This window comes from Falco cherrug, chromosome 1 (assembly GCF_023634085.1).
Source record: "Falco cherrug isolate bFalChe1 chromosome 1, bFalChe1.pri, whole genome shotgun sequence".
In the NCBI taxonomy this organism is placed as follows: domain Eukaryota; kingdom Metazoa; phylum Chordata; class Aves; order Falconiformes; family Falconidae; genus Falco; species Falco cherrug.
This window is the reverse complement of record NC_073697.1, coordinates 52035560-52053091: the sequence shown is the minus strand read 5'-3', so window position 1 is coordinate 52053091 and position 17532 is coordinate 52035560. Positions and strand designations below refer to the sequence as shown.

Below are 17532 nucleotides of genomic sequence, written 5' to 3'. Positions count from 1 at the left end.
TCCAATTTATAAAGTGATTTGGGGAGTATTTACTGTTAGAAACTGAAATACAAGCCTACCTAGCATAGATTATAACTTTCTCATGGTTTATACTAGGATATTTCAGTTTGCTTGTAGAAAAAAACCCTCAAAACAAACTAGAAAATAATCTGAGACACTACATTCTGGAGTTTTATAATCTCAACATGTAAAGAATTAATAAAAACATAAAGAGTTTGGACAACTTTTGCATCCAAGGAATTCCTGGTGCAGCACATGCGGAAAGTTACAAGAAAGTAACTAGTTCTAGTCCTAGAAAGTCAGAAGGGCTGGCTTCTCTACACATGCCATCCCCAAGTATGGACACATTTCCTTTGTCTGCAGAGTACTATGACCATTGCATACTTGACAAGTTTAATAGACGAGTGCTTGAAACATTATTTTTTCATCTTGGTAATGATGCTTGTTGGTTTGGGAAGTTTTTTGGAAGTACTCTGGGGGCAGGGGGTGAGATCCATGAGGTCGTGGATTAGTAATACTACACATTTCTCTCTGTTTTGTAGTTGATCTGTTTTGTAACTGTTGGTTGCATAAAAGGCATTAAACAGTGATTGGGACCTGTTTTTCCAGCTTGAGAAGTCCCAGTTGTTCACTGCAATGATTTAAGCCATGGATACAGTCATCATACAGGTGAGTTTCTCACAAAGGCTTTTCACATAACCACAAAATCTCTGTAAACATCCCCAAAAATGTCTCATAATCCAGTTTCAAAGAGAGGTGTGAACTGATGCAAGGGAATTCTTCTGTAAAAGACATCTGAATTATATTTCCTATGCCAAGACATTTATTTTTGAGCCGTACAGCTGAAGAGGTTAACAAAACAGGCAAAGCTGCTCAAGCATACTGGGAGAACCTCTCTCTGACCAACAAATCTTGAGCTTAAACTTCAGGTACCATTCCAACCAGACAGCACGCAAGAAGATCAAATAGAAGAGCAAGTAAAAGTGTTGTTTTTTTTTTTTAAAAAAAAGTAAATGACTTTATCATGGCATCAACAAATTTGTCGAGTTTCAACAGATGCAATCTTTTAACAGACTTCCTGCTTCCCAATATTAAATAAGTTTAAGTCAATACTATGAAAGAAAAACCACAATGTAAAGACTGGTATTTATACTTGTTCTTTTAATGCATGCTCCACATGTCAGTGACCACAAAAACATAGACGTCTAAAATATATAAATCAAGCTGCATGCACAGGATTAGCAGCAACAGTGCCAGGTTGTTTTCCTTCCCACTAACGTATTTCACTGCACTGGCATGCTCCTCAGTAATGTCTGTATGCCAAACTAAGATATGCCACAGTTCTCCGGTTAGCAGCAACAGGAGTCTCTCAGTGCTCCCCATTACCACATAATTTTAAGAAACTATGTGTCTGGTAAGTCACCATTCTCTCTCTCCACCTTGACTATGTACCCTCACATAAGAGTACTTGAATCAGCTTGGATCTCATACAATACCCAGATAAACTAAATGAGGGTATTTCAACAGTCCATTTCCAGGTCTACTTCTTACTTCACCTGATCTTTAGTTGTTAATATGCCTTGCAACAGGTGTGTTCTCTGCTAGCCAAGATCCTCCCTTGCTACATTACTTATAGTCAACTTTTCTTTAGAAAATATTCATGCTTTCCAGCTTGAGACTGTACTTCCAGCTCCTCAAACACATTCAATCACTAGTGAATCACAATTGTTCTTTTCTGTTAAATCCAGATATTCATGCATAAAGAACCCAGACAAAAGGTTTTAACTGGTACATGTTGCAATGGACTTTGATAGCACTTTTCACATTACTGAGGACTAACACAAACAATGGATGTATAAAGACATCGAGACTCTTACATGAGCCTGACTCCCACTGAACTCAGAATTATAAAAAGGTGCTGTATAGAGCGGACACAAAAATAGCAGATACAGACAACAAAGCCTCACCTTAGCGTCTGCTGGGATATTAACTAACAAAATCAGTTAAAATATTTTCTCAGAATTAACTTAAAATATAACAGTTTCATTTAGCTTTCCTGCTAGGTAACACAGACTAAAGGACTTTTGAAGAGTATTCTATTGTCTGTGAGATAATGTAGCCAAGTGGCTGCCAAGAAAACAATTTAGGTATTTACCTTTCCATCTTATTAATGAGACTTGATATCTGGGCTGTTGCTGCATTTATAAGAGCAGAGGCTCGAGAATCCCTTAACTGTATCTTACTTATAAGATATTCTCTGTAAGCAAATCTTCTATTCAGGTGATATTTCTTGCTAGCTTGCAAAAAATCCATTAGCTCTTCAATGTCTCCCTACAGGAAAGAATATGAACAAATATATTCAATTAGATGTAGTGTTAACTTCAGCTAATACCTGTGGGTATCAGACCAAATGTGTTCATTAACAGGGCAAAGTTAAAAAGCTCTTACAAGTGAAAAACAAGCTTGTATCAACTTCACTCTAACGAATGCATCAATTTATTCTTGTTCTTTCAACAAAACACAACAAATACTACATTGAAATTTTGGTCTGAATACCTCAATATTTCGTGTACTTTCCTGAACAGTTAGTGCACCTCCCGAGAGCCCTGAGTTAAAAGGTCATTTGATCATGTACCAGTGTTAGTAGAACTGTTCCTGCTCAAAGCACTCTTGAACTGGGACCTGAAGACAGCATATGTTCAGTAACAGCACTAAGTAGTATCATGTCATTTTTCCCCCCAGCCCCTCCCTTCATTTTTCTTTACAATCTCTTGTATGATTAAATAAATAAAGGCTAACATTTTCAAAGGTATCTAAATTGACTTCAAAGCCAAGGGTAAGTCTTCCAGGTGTCCAGTACAGCATGGGGAAGCCAGGCCTGCTGCACACAGGCTGGCTCAGAAGTTCCTCCTTCCAACAGTGGGGGACAGGAAGGGTTCAGGTACCTACAAAAGGGTCTGGTAGAAGGCAGGCGCACAATGGTCTATAGCAGACATTCTGCTAGCATCAGATAGCCAAGACAAGGTCTGATACTTAGGTGACCCATGACTGAGCAGCCAAAACATTGTCAAAAAACTTCTTCCACTTGCTCTATCTTCTGCTGGCTGCTCAACTGCCTTTTGGCACAAGTGCGTACTGCATCTAACTCTGACAGTGGCCCACATGTGGCTCTTCTGTAGTGACATCTGCATCCAGTTTTAGGAGTGGGCCTTACATGTTTTCACACCTACTTTCAGATACTGCTTTTTAACGTCCAGGCCCTCAGCCTCCAGGACCACAATAATTATACTGTTCTTCATGAAGCAGCCAGAAAAACGATTCCCAGAAATTCTGGAATTTAAACTAACTTTCAACACAAACTGAATAAAAAAACAACCCACCCTTGAAGAAACAACTCAAGCTATTCTGTTTCAAGAGGCTTAAAATGTACCTGAAACCAAACTAAAGTCCTGAACATACTGTACTGCATAAGCTAGAGATATTCAACCCCTCAAAGTACAAAACCATAGCACTTCAGACATACCGCAATTTCAATCATCTAAATATTTGGATTAAGAGGCTCAGTAGATCTTCTGAAGCAAAGAAGAGCACTTGATGCCTAGAGTGTTTTGAAAATCCCTATACAGACAGGCCTACAAAAGGTACCTACCATTCATTAGACAGCATCTGATTTGTTTCAGAAAATACCATTCATAAAATCGATTCAGGTACCTAACCATTCTCTTAGTTGCTTAAATCCCTTTATTTGGGCTGAAATTACTTTTGAAAATGGCACTCTGGCATTTCCATACCACGCTGAGGGCCCCATTAACACCAGCAAGGCTAGACCTGGCACCAGATGTTTGCTGCACGAGCACAAATCTGCTCTCAGATCATCCTGTGGGGGAGGGCTTAGGGGCAAAGCTGCACCAACAGAGCTTTCAGGAGCTAAGTGGAGCCCCAAAATGTGAATATTTTGATATACTTGCACTGTAGAACTGGAGATTTATATTACACAATTTCCCACAGTACGGTGTAGACATGTTTTCAAACTTCTTTCTTCTCCATGAAACAGGCAAGCTACTGGTCTTATCTTCCTTGAGCAGTAAAAGACAAGCTTTAAGCATCTGGGTGCTTTGGAAATATCACCCATAAAAAGAGAAGTCAGCACTAAGCACATAACATTGTGGCAAATACATCTAACTCACTGTTGCAGAAAAAGGCTGTGCGCATGCATCAATATACAGTTGTCTAGATGTGCATGATGGCATTATACTTTTTAAAATTCCTCCTAAGATTAATTATAAAAGTGATAATATTTATCCTGCAACATTCCTCAAAAGTTACTGTGGGTTTGTATTCTGTCATTATGTTAGGATGGTAAGTCCATTCTTATTACCTGTATTTTAGAATAACCTTCCACTAATGTTTTAGCTGCTTCCATCTTCAGTTCTGCCTTGAAAGTAGCATTTGTTATCTGTGTAAAAAAGATATTATGGAGCTCCTTTCTCTGGGTAACAGCCAGCTGTCTATAAGCCTTTGCAAAATATTCCTCCTGCTTTACCAGAAGCAACCTCTTCAGGTGGTCCTGCTCCAGTCTCTGAAGTCTATCCAAAAGACTTTTATATTCTAAAGCAGGCTGCAGAGAGGAGAGAAACAAATAAATCTGAAGTGATATTCAGTACTCAACATATTTTAAAGTATCACTGCTACCAGTTCATACATATTTTGAGCATAATCTGATCACTGTCATTTCAGGTTTGAACGAAGGCTAATACTAAAGCAGTGTACACTTCCCATGGTTTTCACCTGTTTGGAATGGCAGGGGTTGTACAGCTGTCAATTGCTAATCCAGATAATACTTCCAAGGCATTATGAAGTCTTTTAAGAATTTAGAAGCATTAAGATAAATTACACAAAATGCCATGAAATTCAACACAAAGTATATATATGAAATTAGTTTCTTAGGTTTCATCAATCCTGGAATCCTATTAAAATTGAATAGACTCATATTCAGAACAATGAAATTACAATAAGCATACATTTTAAAAACAATATAAATTACAAAAAACCCTATTCTACTACAAATCTCTAAAAGTTCTTATTATTGGTGACTTTACCTACTGGTTTCTAAAAATTAATCCCAGAGCATAATTTTAGAGTTACAACACAGTAGAATTAAATGACAATGAATTTAAAAGCTTCTTTGCAATAAATACTTTTTCATAGTTCTCCAGTAAGAATTACATATTCACCGTTTCCATATCAGATGGTGCAAACTTGTCATAAAATCAAAACATACATGTCCTACTGATCAATGAATGTTTCTTATATCAGCAGAGTTACACAACAGTAGTTATGTTGGTCTTGTTCTAAATTTCATACTATTTATCTGGGGACAACTGTCCTCTGCACCTCATTCCTCATTCCCAAGAGACACACACAGACAGCAAATTAATGAAAAAGGCAGGGAATATACATTCTGTGTTTTGGCTGGGAGGGGAAGGAGGTCATTGCTCCAGCTGTTTTTCACTCCTGGTTCTTGGATGTCAGTGTACCTGCTGCCAGTGCACAAATGGAGGCCAACCCTAGTGCTCTGGTATGTCCTCTGGAACTATATTCCACACTCAGTACAAAAACAGGTCCTTTCACAGGAAAGCAAACAGCAAGACATTAGTATATGACAAAGGCATCACAACAACTACTGGATTGGCCTTAATTCTTCGTTTGATTCCCACCTTTCAGGATTTCCAGTACAAATGAGATTGAACCAATGCCAAGGTATTTTGTGCCAAAAAAAGCTGCTTTGCTGAGAGCATGTTTAGTGTGATTTCACACAGTGATTTTCAGTCAGGCCTCTCTCTCTGTGACAGCAGGATTCATCTCAGCCAGGCCTACCTAAGTGTCAGACATCTAGTCTAGGCCTCTATAACCAGAAGAAGGAAAAAGATTTCTGTGGAGTAAAATTCACCTCATCATTAACAAGATGCCCACAAGTATCCCTTCCTTGCTGACTCCTTTGATTTTTTAGCACCTCTAGTTCAGGATGTTCATACACTACAGATATTTGAAAGCTCGCTAGGGTCACAATTCAAAACTCACCTTGAAACATCAAAGAAATTCAAAGGTTCACTAGCCTTGTGCCATACACTTTCCCCACACAACAGCCTAATAAACCAAAGTACTTCTTGAGACCTTCAGAATACTCTAGTACCTTTGATAAGTCACGCTCAGCACAAAACCTGTTGTCGAAACTGCTATCATGAAGTGTCATAAAAGTCCTTAAAAATTATAGGTATATGATAAGCAAATATTTTTTTTAAATTAAAAAAGGCAAAAAATCCTCCAACTGAAAAACAACACAAAAGAGAAGATCAAAACCTTAAGTACTGTCTACGAAGAGAACATACGCAACTAAGGAATATACTGGTATAAGAGATTATACACCTAGCATAACTTTTTTGCCTCTATATTTGAACTGAAACACACAGTTGGAAACTCAGCATTATCACATCCCATTACCATATATCCACTTGTGCTCCAAAAGCAAAGCTCTACTCATCAGGAATGAACTGCTCTATTTATTCCCACCAAGCCGTCCTCTTAATAAGAGTTAAGACCTTTGACAAGCATGAAATATTAACTCAGCTATTTTAGCATTTTAAGCTTACATAGGTGAAATATTCAAAAAAGTCCTCTCCAGACATGTGAAGAAAAAAAAAAAAAAGTGCTGGCGGGGCATCAGTTTTATTGTAACCATTCAATATACTTAAAAAAAAAAGACATGGAACACAGGAAACACTTCTGTGCATGGGATGTTGGACTGGTGACACAGGCTCAATTTCCAGCTAGTGACTGCCTATGAAATCCTCAGTAATGACACTTACCCATTCGGACTGAGATCTTTGAATGAAAGTGAATAAGCATTAAGCTTTTCCTTAAAGGGAGACCCTGAACTTGTAAAATTATTTTTCTCATTACTATCCAGAGGCTATTTGCAAGAGAAGTCCACTCCCTCCTCTGCCTAAAATATAGATCACTCTGCTTGCCTTCACTGGATTTGGAGGAAATCGGCCCTTCATTGCACCTATAGTCTCATTTTCTTCCAAGTAAGACTATCAATATTGGAGTCTTTTTAGAGTTTGCTCTGCTCTGAATGTGCAAAATAGTTTACACAGTGTCTGATGGGAGTTCTTAGGAACTGCTGCAGCAAAATATAGTTCAAAAACCCCACCACTTTGCAAGGGTTTAAGTGACTGTAAAAAAAATAAAATATCAGGGTAATGCAAAACTTCTGTTTTCAGGTAGATTATCTTGAGATAAGCTCGTTTTCTGGTGAAGAAGAACACAGTTTCTTAATAACTACCCTAATTATGACATCTGAATTTTTGAACGCATTTAAATTGTACAGCTTTTCTCTTTACTCTTCTAAGACGACAACTCATCCATCCTAGTCTAAAAGAGAAACCATCTACAAAAATGATGTATCATGCAAAATATCTTGATTTTATACCAGACTTACCTTTTCATTCATTTTCTTCATTAATTCCTCAGCCTCTTCATTTGCAGCCCTTGCTTTTTGGCACTGAGCTTCCACTTTCTTCCCAGTTTCCAGATTACATTCAGCTGTTAAAGCCACCATCTTTCTTTCATACTCCTCTTGAATCTCTTTCTCCATTATAAGAAACTGCTTTTTGAAAATTGAACTCATCTTCTTCTCTACATGAGGAAAGAGGCTGTGACTTAAGACCATGTTCTTCATCATCATCGAAATCACTTCTTTACATATCTGTGTTCGATATGCCTCCAGATCAGCATCTGCCCGCGTCAGGCTGGCAACCTCCAAGCTGTAGAAAGGTAATCAGAACTGTTTTATATCAGATTACAGAAAATTTCTATCAGAAAACAAGGATATCTAGATTCATTCACTACTGAGTAACCAAATGGCAGTCAGAGAAGTGCAGGAATATTACAGCATATGAGTTTACTAATCATGATAGGCACCATGCATTAAAAAGCAGGGTGAGCCAGCTTCTACAACAGCAACTTTAATGAATTATGTCCACTCTTGTGTTTCCATTTTAGACACAAAAAGGAAAAGCTTTTCTTTAAAACTCAAAATATTCCTCAGTTTAAAGGCAAACAACCTCCCACAAAAAAAATAAAATTAATATATATATATATAAAAATATCAAAACCACCTCTGTTGGTAAGCAGATGAAGTTAGTATCTGAATAGACTATAAATTTCACTCACTTTTTAAAATAGTTCAAAACTCACTGACCCATCTACATTGATACATCACTGCTTCATGTTCTACACAGGTATATTCCTTCCCTGCAGGGAAGATGGGAGAGTATTTTGATCATGTGCAGATAGAAATAAACTAAAATGGCTGATACCTCTCTCTTGTGAATATTAATAGAGTTCTAGAAAAGAGATTAAAACCAGAGGGAAATGCTTTTCTTTTTCTTTTTTTTTTTTTTTTTTTTTTTTTACAAAATACAACAAATTCATATTTCATATGAATATATTCTCATTTATCTTTAGAGTTAATTAAATTGGAATTACAATTATTCTCATTTCACATACTATGTAACTACTGTAAATTCTATAGCTTTGCCTATTCTGCACACAATTGAGGATTGAAGAATTAGGTGGGTTTTGACCCTGCATGTCTATTTACACGAACACAAAGCCCAGTAAGCTTCCACGTGTGAATAAAGTATACAGGAATGTCATTGCGACCTACAAAATACACTTTCAAGACCTTAAATCCATTCTTTTTTCAGTGAGGCTAAATTACTGGTTTGATTTGTTCCACAGTCAAATCTCAGAATAAATTTCAAATCCATAGCAAATGTCTTGGCAAGATTTGCAAGACAGTAGACTGATACTACATTCAAAATGGTATATATCAAAGAACGGTATAGATCATTGTTTTCTTACGAGTCAAATACTTTAAGTACTTAGGAGCCATTAACTTAAGCTATAATAAATCTATCACAGAGAAGCAGCGAGATTTTTCTTTTGCAGTCCCTCAAAATCCCATAAATGCACTGGCCATGGCCATACTTGTCTTGGTGATCTGCAGCAGGGTAGCTGGTTGCAGCTGCAAAACTTCCTCTATTTCCCCTGTCTCTTCCTCGCATACAGGAGCAGGAATCAATCACTGCTGTATGGGGCCAGATCCCTGTGATTGAAACATTGTGTGCCTGAAACTTTATTCACAGTAATTTGAAGATCCTGTAAGAGCTATTATTTTCTATAATGTCCCCAGGGCAACACAAAATCCAGCTTTTCTGTGCTATGTACAGATGGACACTGCAAGGCAGCACCTGCAGGTACATAGCCCTCTTGGGTGGTGTTCCGCTACATTCATGGTCAAGCCCCCCCGGGCACTGATCTGCTCCCTCTGCTTGGGAGAGTCCTTTTCAAGTGCAGGACAGCGGGGCAACCACAGAGAATAGGTGACAGCAGGATCAAGGGAAGAAGATGCTGAAGCAACGCAGCAAGCACTTCAAATGGGCAGCACAGATGTGTATTTTCTCTGAAGTCTTTTTGTTTACAGAATTCCTAGGATTTTTGCTTTCATACCCAGCTAGTACTAAGCTGTTTACTCATGACAACTAACTTAAAAGATGTGTTTCAGTTTCGTGCAAATGCACCTAAATAAAAACAAGGATCCAGAAAATGGGAGCTTTATGCTATAACATTTCCCTCATGACTGTCAAGCAGTGGTAGGAGGCTCCCCTTCATAGATTCCTCAGTTTGTTATTAGCCTGTAAAATTCACACCACCAGATTTATTTTTCAGTTTAAATTCCTGCTTCAAGCCCAGTAGCTCTGATTTAATTGAAGCATATCTGCCTTTTGTGAGAAACATCTCATCTTGGTTTTCAAGCATCCCCTAACAGAGAACTAAACAACACTTTAATTAATTGTTCCACTTGATAATTTAAGACCCAAAACCCGTCACCTTATTCTCGGCTTGAATTTGAATAGTTTCAACTTCCAACTCTCTTTGTTTGCTAGAATAACAAGTTCCTTAGTCATTATTTTTCCATTCTTCATGCACGCACTGAAAGATGACGGTCACAGCACCTACTAACCCCTTCTTATTGATGTGTCAAAGACAATTCCTCATCTCTCTTCCTGTAAAGCAACACTTCACAGCTCTAACACGGTGATACACAGCTCATAACACACTATTTATTTCTTATCATAAATGCAAGATTTTTTTCAGCATGTGTCCAAAAAAGATTAAGCCATTCCTCACTCACCTCCTTACTTGCTACTTTTCCAGTCTTCTTCAGCAGTGATCCCAAGAATAAAAGCCAAAACCAAACACCATCACATTTCCCATTATCCTTCCCACAGCATTTCTTCCTATTTATTGCAAATCATTACAGACTAGAACTGATTTCATTTTAAGTAAGACTCCCATGCTCCTCACCCACAGAGAACTGCAGTCCCCAATTCACTCAAGATCATAATGCCAAATGCAGGAAGAGCAACAGGTGTAGTTCACCTGATGCTCATGTGTCACCAATGATGAAGCCGTTAAGATCCCAGGTATAATTAATCTGCAACTCTCACCCTCCATTTTCATGACAACAATCTGTGAAGAAGGCAATGAAACAGAAGCAGCAGGTGAACTGTTCTACCAATTCAAGGGTAATAGCATGGAGAAAAAGTAATTACAAGACACAGCTCTCCCAGGTCTCACCCTGAAAGAAAGCAGCCAGACCATTATTTTTTTTTTCAGTAGCAGCTGAAGAAAGGTTGTGTCTTATAAATTTGAAATCTACCTTCCACATGACGTGCTCTGCTTCTAGTCTGCCTCTTCCACACAGCAGCTAGTGGCAGTGAGACAAGCTCATCACATGCACCTTGCTTCAAGCTCTTACTCCAAATGAGAGGTTGAGGGGAGCCTTAACAAGCTGCATCAATATAGTCCTGGAGTCTTAGAAGCCAACAGTCAGTACAAAACAGGAATCCTGTGTCTCAAAGCATTTATTATACATGTCCATCGGAATACTAATGCTCACAATCATCCAGTTGAAATGTTCAGTGTTTTGTGACAGCTAGGAGAAAAAAAAAAAATCCTAACCTGACACACTATGCCTCCTTAAACTGAGTTAGATTTAATAAGTTTCTTTAAAAGCTCTGCACTCTGCTTGTTACAGTATTCCATATTTAAAATGTCTTGTATTCAGCATAATAGAAATGCGAAAGCCAATGGAGGTAGCAGATGGAACCTATTGATGAAAACTATCAAAGCTTCTGTTGAACAAAGCATGCAGAGAAAGGATGAGGACAGTACAGAAGGCAGGTGGTACAAAAAAGTGTGTGTGGAGGAAAGGTGAACAGACATGTAGAAAATGAAACTACAAACAGCAAGTTTAAAAGATTTTTCACTCACGTGAGGAGGAAGTGGATTTAAAGACCTGTCAGAGAAGATCTGGGAAGGGAGAATCCCAGATGCCAAACACAGAGAAGCAGAGAGTACCTGAGCACCTGATGTCTTCCACAGACCTAATAAAAGAATACAGGAAAGCAGCTAGGGTCAGGAAAGAAACAACTATAGTTTACAAAAAAAACTACCACCACCACACCACAAAAAAGGAAACCTCTCATTAAGTACAAAATAATTGTATTTTTTGTGAGTTTTACGTCTTTAAGTCTTATTATTCAAATTAGAGGCCCACAGAGGGAATTTTTGAACAGGATAATTAATAGCTGCTGAATTTAACAGTCCTAAAATGAACTAACAACTTTCTGATACATTTGTAAACAAATTCAGCTTGCAAAGATAAGAAATTACTGTGACACAACTTTCTGAAGTCGAAAGGGGAGATAAACATCAAGGAAACCCCTTTGGTGACATTTTCTCACCAAAGCAGAAACCTCCCTCATTTTCAGAAGACTCATCTCTCATCTGCAAATGGTAGCCAGTTAGCAGCATATGTATTAACAACAGTATCCAGAGGAGACTAGAGCCCTGTGATGGCAGTTTCTGCAAAGCATCCCTTCATGATACACAACACTCCCAAAAAGCATGTAATTTAGGGCCACATATGGATGGTTTGTCTCTACTGTCCTGGATGCCCTGCTGCAGCAGTAACTCGGGAGCACCACAGCACAGATGCACCAGCTCCAGCTGGAGAGAGGAAGGCTGCCAGGGAAGGACAGACAGACACACAACTGCCCCCAGGCCAGTGCCACACACTACTACAGTCTGAGCCAGAGCAGCAGATGTCCTGCATCCATGGCCACAGTGCCAATGGGACAGCTGCAGTGAGGAAAGGAAAAAAGAGGACAGAAAAGAAGTGTTATGGTCTGTGTTGTCTTATCACACTTCAGAGAAGTGAAGATGGAGAAAGGGTTGGACTTGGAGAATCACACAGCCAGAAAACAGTACCTGTAGTGCTGGCTTTGGTAACAGTAAGAAAAGAAAGCTAATTCAATTGTAATGGGCATCAAAGGTCTTCAGCTGCAGCTGTGGTTTGTTTCCTAAATCATCTATGTGGTTTGTTTCCTAAATCATCTATTTACTGACGTGTTAGTAATACAGTATCAATATGTTGGGCTGTGCTTTGTTTTGGGTTTTGGGTTTTTTGATTTTGTGATTTTTTTGTTCTTTTTGGGTCTTGGTGTGGTTTTTTTTTTTTAAGTTCCACGTCAATGCAGACTGTGTGCAGCGCCTCCATTCAGGCTCACTCTCCTATCTTCCCTCTTCTGCTTCCCATGCTCTCCCACTGGGTCCAGTCACAACAGAGACTGCTAATATTTCAGGGCAGGGGTTTACACAGGCTGCAACACAATGAGGCACAAACCTTTGCAGGAGACCATAACTGGGTGCAAGCAGAAACAAAGAGATAATGGCATGAAGTCTGAACAGCCACCAACAGCTACCAACTGCTCAAACCCAAGTTTTACAGCCTTCCTGTGCCACCGTGGGGCACACTGCCTTTCCCTGCTCTCTGCTTACTGCCAGGCTGGGCGCTGCCTGCCTGGGCTAGTGGTCTGAAGATGCTCTGCGCTACACCAGCAGATGTACTGGCCTGCAGCCAGCTCTGAACTGGGAAAGTTCATCCATCAGTCCTGTGACACCTATACAGTCAAGCATAAATTCGGCACAGCTCAAACATGAGCCTACAGAGAATACAGGACATCTCATCAGTAAAAAAAATTGTTAAGAAAGGTATGTGATGATTATCTACGGGTGCTTTCACATGGATGAGTCACAGGTTAAGTTTAGCCTTCCAGAAAAGGTTAGAATGCTGACAAAACCAGAAATAGGATTCTTATGATATACAGCCAAAAACAAACAAACAAACAAACAAAAAAAAACCCACATTGAAAAAGATGATAAATTCAGCTGAGAGACCAGTAGCTCTTCACAAAAAAAAAAAATATCACAAAAACCTGCCAAAAGTCTAAGCACTAGACTTGGCAGCAGCTTTACTATCAAATTCCTTTAACTCTCTACAGCGATATATAGAGTAAAGGTATTTCAATTCTTAAACTGTTTAAAAAAAAACATTTGAAAAATCCTGCATGTAAGAGACCAAGAACCTCTGCTTTGACTGCAGAAAGTATGAAAACTGATAAAGCAGTGATCTTCAGCAAATCAATTTAAAAACCACAGCTAGCTACAATATAGCTCTTGCAATAGAACACAGAAAATGGTATCTCACTGAATAACTGCTATACAAAAAGAGCGTAAAAAAGACTCCAGAGCCCTGCTTCCAGGGAACTCACTATGCATTTTACCATTGATTATAAAAGCACTAACTTCAGCCTGGATACTAACAAAAGCATAAATATATATTATGGCTATACGCATTATGCATTAATGCCTGATGAGCTTCCAACTTTACTGTGATCTACTCAAGATTCTTCTGATCTACTCAGAAGACTGAGTACTCAAATCACAGAAATGGTAGCAAATCTCAGTCTTCCTTCAAAATTATATGGAACAAAGCATCACTAACAGCACTACTCTCAAAAGCAGACTGTTTTCTGCATGAGGTGAATTGTTCTGGGTGGACAGCAGAAATGACCTTCATAATTCTGAATACAATTTCTTCATAGTTAAACAACATCAGTGACATTTTTTAGATGAAAAAAGTTATGTACTCATTAATTTCAAAGTACTTGTTTTCTTCAGTTCCCCTGTCTTATAGACTCCTATCACCTATTAATCATTTACGTTTCTCTGATGGAAAAAAACCCATAAGCAACAGCATTCTTAACACAGAACTACCAATGCAGGGTCTGGGTTTCATTCCATGTGTATTCACTGTATCTTGTTGTTACACCCATGTGAGTATTATTTATTGTTGTATTTCTGCTTTATGCACACTGCTAAAAAAAAGGAGCAATGAATATATCCTCCCTTCAAAAAAAATCTAAAATTTTGATTACACTTTTTAAAAGTTACAAAATACAGAAATTTAGCACCTCAATTACTTTTTGTACTAACAATATAACTACTTCTCACCATTTTCTATGTAGGAATACTGAAGTCCAACTGTTAAGACAACGTGATCTTTTATTCTTACCTTCCATTTGAATTCAGGGTTAAAAAATTCCACACATTTACTCCTCAGCAAATTAAATTGGGATGTACAGCAAGAAATTTACATTTAGAGAGAAAACGTGAACTTCTAATAGAGTAGTAAATTGTTTTTCACTTTTCTGTCAAGGCTCTCTATAGACAGTTTGATCCTGTTCTCCTGTACATTGGCCTCAATGCCCTCTACCATAAGGAAAAAAAAACCAAACACAAAAATCAGCTGCAATGCATACATATTACTTATTTCCCAAAATAATTGCTAGTATGTATTGTGTATCAGCAAGCAGGTTCAAGTTCAGTTAGAGCTTTGACAAACTCAAGAAAGCATAGCTGTACAAAATGAAGATGAAAAAGTAAAGCTGCAGTAATGGAAAGCCATTTAACAGAATCAAGCTGCCTTTAACGTATCTCTGTCTTCTGAGACTATAAGCATGGTCAGAGTCCATCACACTGGACACAAACCCAAACTGCTCAGCTCTCTTCATTTTCTGTTCTAGACATACAGAAAAAGAGACCTACGGCATTTTGGAGTATGATCTAGTGCGCATGTCAAATATTCAAATCATATAGCTTCTTCTCATTAGTATTCATTGCCAATGGGCCAATATTCAGGAACATACACAGTGAGGAACCTACTGAGAATAAAAGCCAAGCTATTTTGCTGCATAATGTACATTAAGGATATGACTTATTAAGACAAAACTCACAAAATGAGTAACTAAGAAGCTTCCTTATGAAATATTGAGTAAGTTTTGTTCTCTAGCCAATCCTCCTGACAGTGCAAACTGTCTACACTCCAAAGATGTACCTGTTCATAAATATTGAACACATGCTCTTAATGTATTTGCTAAACAATTTGGCACTGCCACTTTGTAAAAGACATTAACTATTAACATAGCTTTATGTCATAAAGAGAACAAAAAAATTCTGTGGTGCTTACATTTCTAAGTAATTTTTTCATTTGCATCTGGACAAAAGAACAAAGCAGCAGAATGATTCCAACCACATTTACCATCAGAGTGCAATTTAAAAAGATGTATCCATTATGTTGCTAAGCTTACACCTATGCCATGTAGAGAAAGTGACACATAGCTGCACCCATACATGCAGAAGGAATTATCAAGCTAGCATATAAGGAAGATGACGTTGGCTGGTTGAAAATATTCTGAAGTATCAAAAGCTCTCTAAGAAAAGCCCCTATACTTTTGCTTCCTCAAATAATAAAATCCAGGATTATGATGATCAAATTCATATTGGTATACATATGACATGAAAAAATTATGCTCAAAATAGCCCAGTTCTTATCCTCAGTATACTGCCTGCCACTCCTATGAGACAATACAAACCTCGTTGCTCATTTCCTTACAGAAAACCCAACTATCCCATTGGGCATCACTAAATGTAATAAAACAAAACGCAACATCATTGGAAAATTGATTGTGACCACAATTAGTAAAATTACAACATTTCATTCAACCACAGAATCCATTCAAATTGACTGCAATTATCCATCAATGAATTACAAATGTACCATCTTTCTTTTTCCCTTTATATTTTACAAATCACTATCCTCAAAGCAGGTAATTCAGTAGAATTCAGAAGAATTTCTTGGTTCTGGTTTTAGCCTAGATCACTGTCACAGAAGCTCCTAAGGCAATGGTACAGTATTTTAACTTCATCTTTGGAACCAGTTAAAATTCTGGATAATGTACAACAGTTTATGAAGTACAAGACTATAACGAAACCTTTACAGAATGCAGATCAGAAATAAAAGGACTGCTTTGCCCCAACTTGCAGAATGAATATGGAAACAATGTTATAGATGAGGAAGATATCAATAAAATAAATATCAAAGCATTAACAATGAGAGATAAAAGAAGGGATGTATTATAGCTACTGAAGAAAGCAGGAACAATATTGCATGTATTCAATATAGGCCTTAAAGTAATGCTGTAGCCTTTCTGACCAACCAGCCTGCAAGACTGGGTTTCATCTCACCCACCTCCAGATCCCTAGAGTTGAGCTAATCAGCCTAGGGTCCAGGGCATCAGCAGGCACAGCAGCCATACAACTGATTTTGAAAGTCTACTTTGGGATGAGAATAATCATATCCTAGAAGCGCTCTTTTTCACTCCTAGTAAAAAAGGGAACTGAGAGCAACTTGGTAAAGGAGTTCACATTGCAGAGATCCTCACTCAGTCAGATAAACTGCATTACCATTAAAAAAGGAGAGTAACAGGTAATTGAATACACATATTCAATAAGTGCCAATCAAAAGAAGGAAAGAACAGAAAAAAATATGATTAAGTACATCTGTTTGTCACCTCCTAAGGGTAAACAAATCAGACGGTCCAGTTTAAAACTACAGGAAATGAGAACTGGGATAATCTAACCCCCACTGCTAACAGGTAGAGGCTGATTTGAGCCCTTCACAGTAATGTCTATCACCCTTTCAATCACCTTTCATAGCAGGAACCACTGTAACTCCAGACCTTTGTGGTCCATCTACTATCCTCATACTGGAAGAAAGAAAAGATAATTCAGAAAGTGAAGAAGGTTAGTGACAGTTTGCCATTGGGCATCTACTTTATTCACTGCAATGCTCTAACTACTTCGAGGCAGAGAAAATAGAAACTGTGAGGAAAGAAGTGGAAGCAAGACAGACATTTGTGCTAACTGCATAAGAATATTAAAAAAGCTTTAGCCCCTGGATACTTACGCAAAGAAGTGAATCCTGTTTCATGGGTTTAGAAACAATCCTGTTATAAAAATAATCCTATCCAAAGGTTTGCAAGAATATTTACCTTTCTAAACCATAACATATCTGAAAATAGCCCCAGCATTTTATTTTATTTTCAAACTAGCTATATATTCACTATCCCTGAAGTAAAATACTAAAGCAAGTTAAAAAAATTTTTGATCCTGTTATTCTTAATATTTACATAATGATTTTCAGGGTAAATCTTCTCA

At 37.9% G+C, this 17532-nt stretch overlaps 1 protein-coding gene across 6 annotated transcripts in view; it reads right to left on the bottom strand.

Annotated features, from left to right (window-relative positions):
- The window catches only part of EVC2 (EvC ciliary complex subunit 2), an 80101-nt gene that overhangs the window by 35115 nt on the left and 27454 nt on the right, over positions 1–17532 (bottom strand). For 5 of the 6 annotated variants that reach the window (XM_055719491.1, XM_055719585.1, XM_055719550.1 and 2 more), the window contains 3 exons: positions 7502–7826; positions 4379–4618; positions 2156–2331 (listed from right to left, as the gene is read on the bottom strand). In XM_055719491.1, the coding sequence (XP_055575466.1) occupies positions 2156–2331; positions 4379–4618; positions 7502–7826 (741 nt within the window). The remainder of the gene's footprint in view (positions 1–2155; positions 2332–4378; positions 4619–7501; positions 7827–17532) is intronic. The other variant, XM_055719666.1, reaches the window with a different exon arrangement.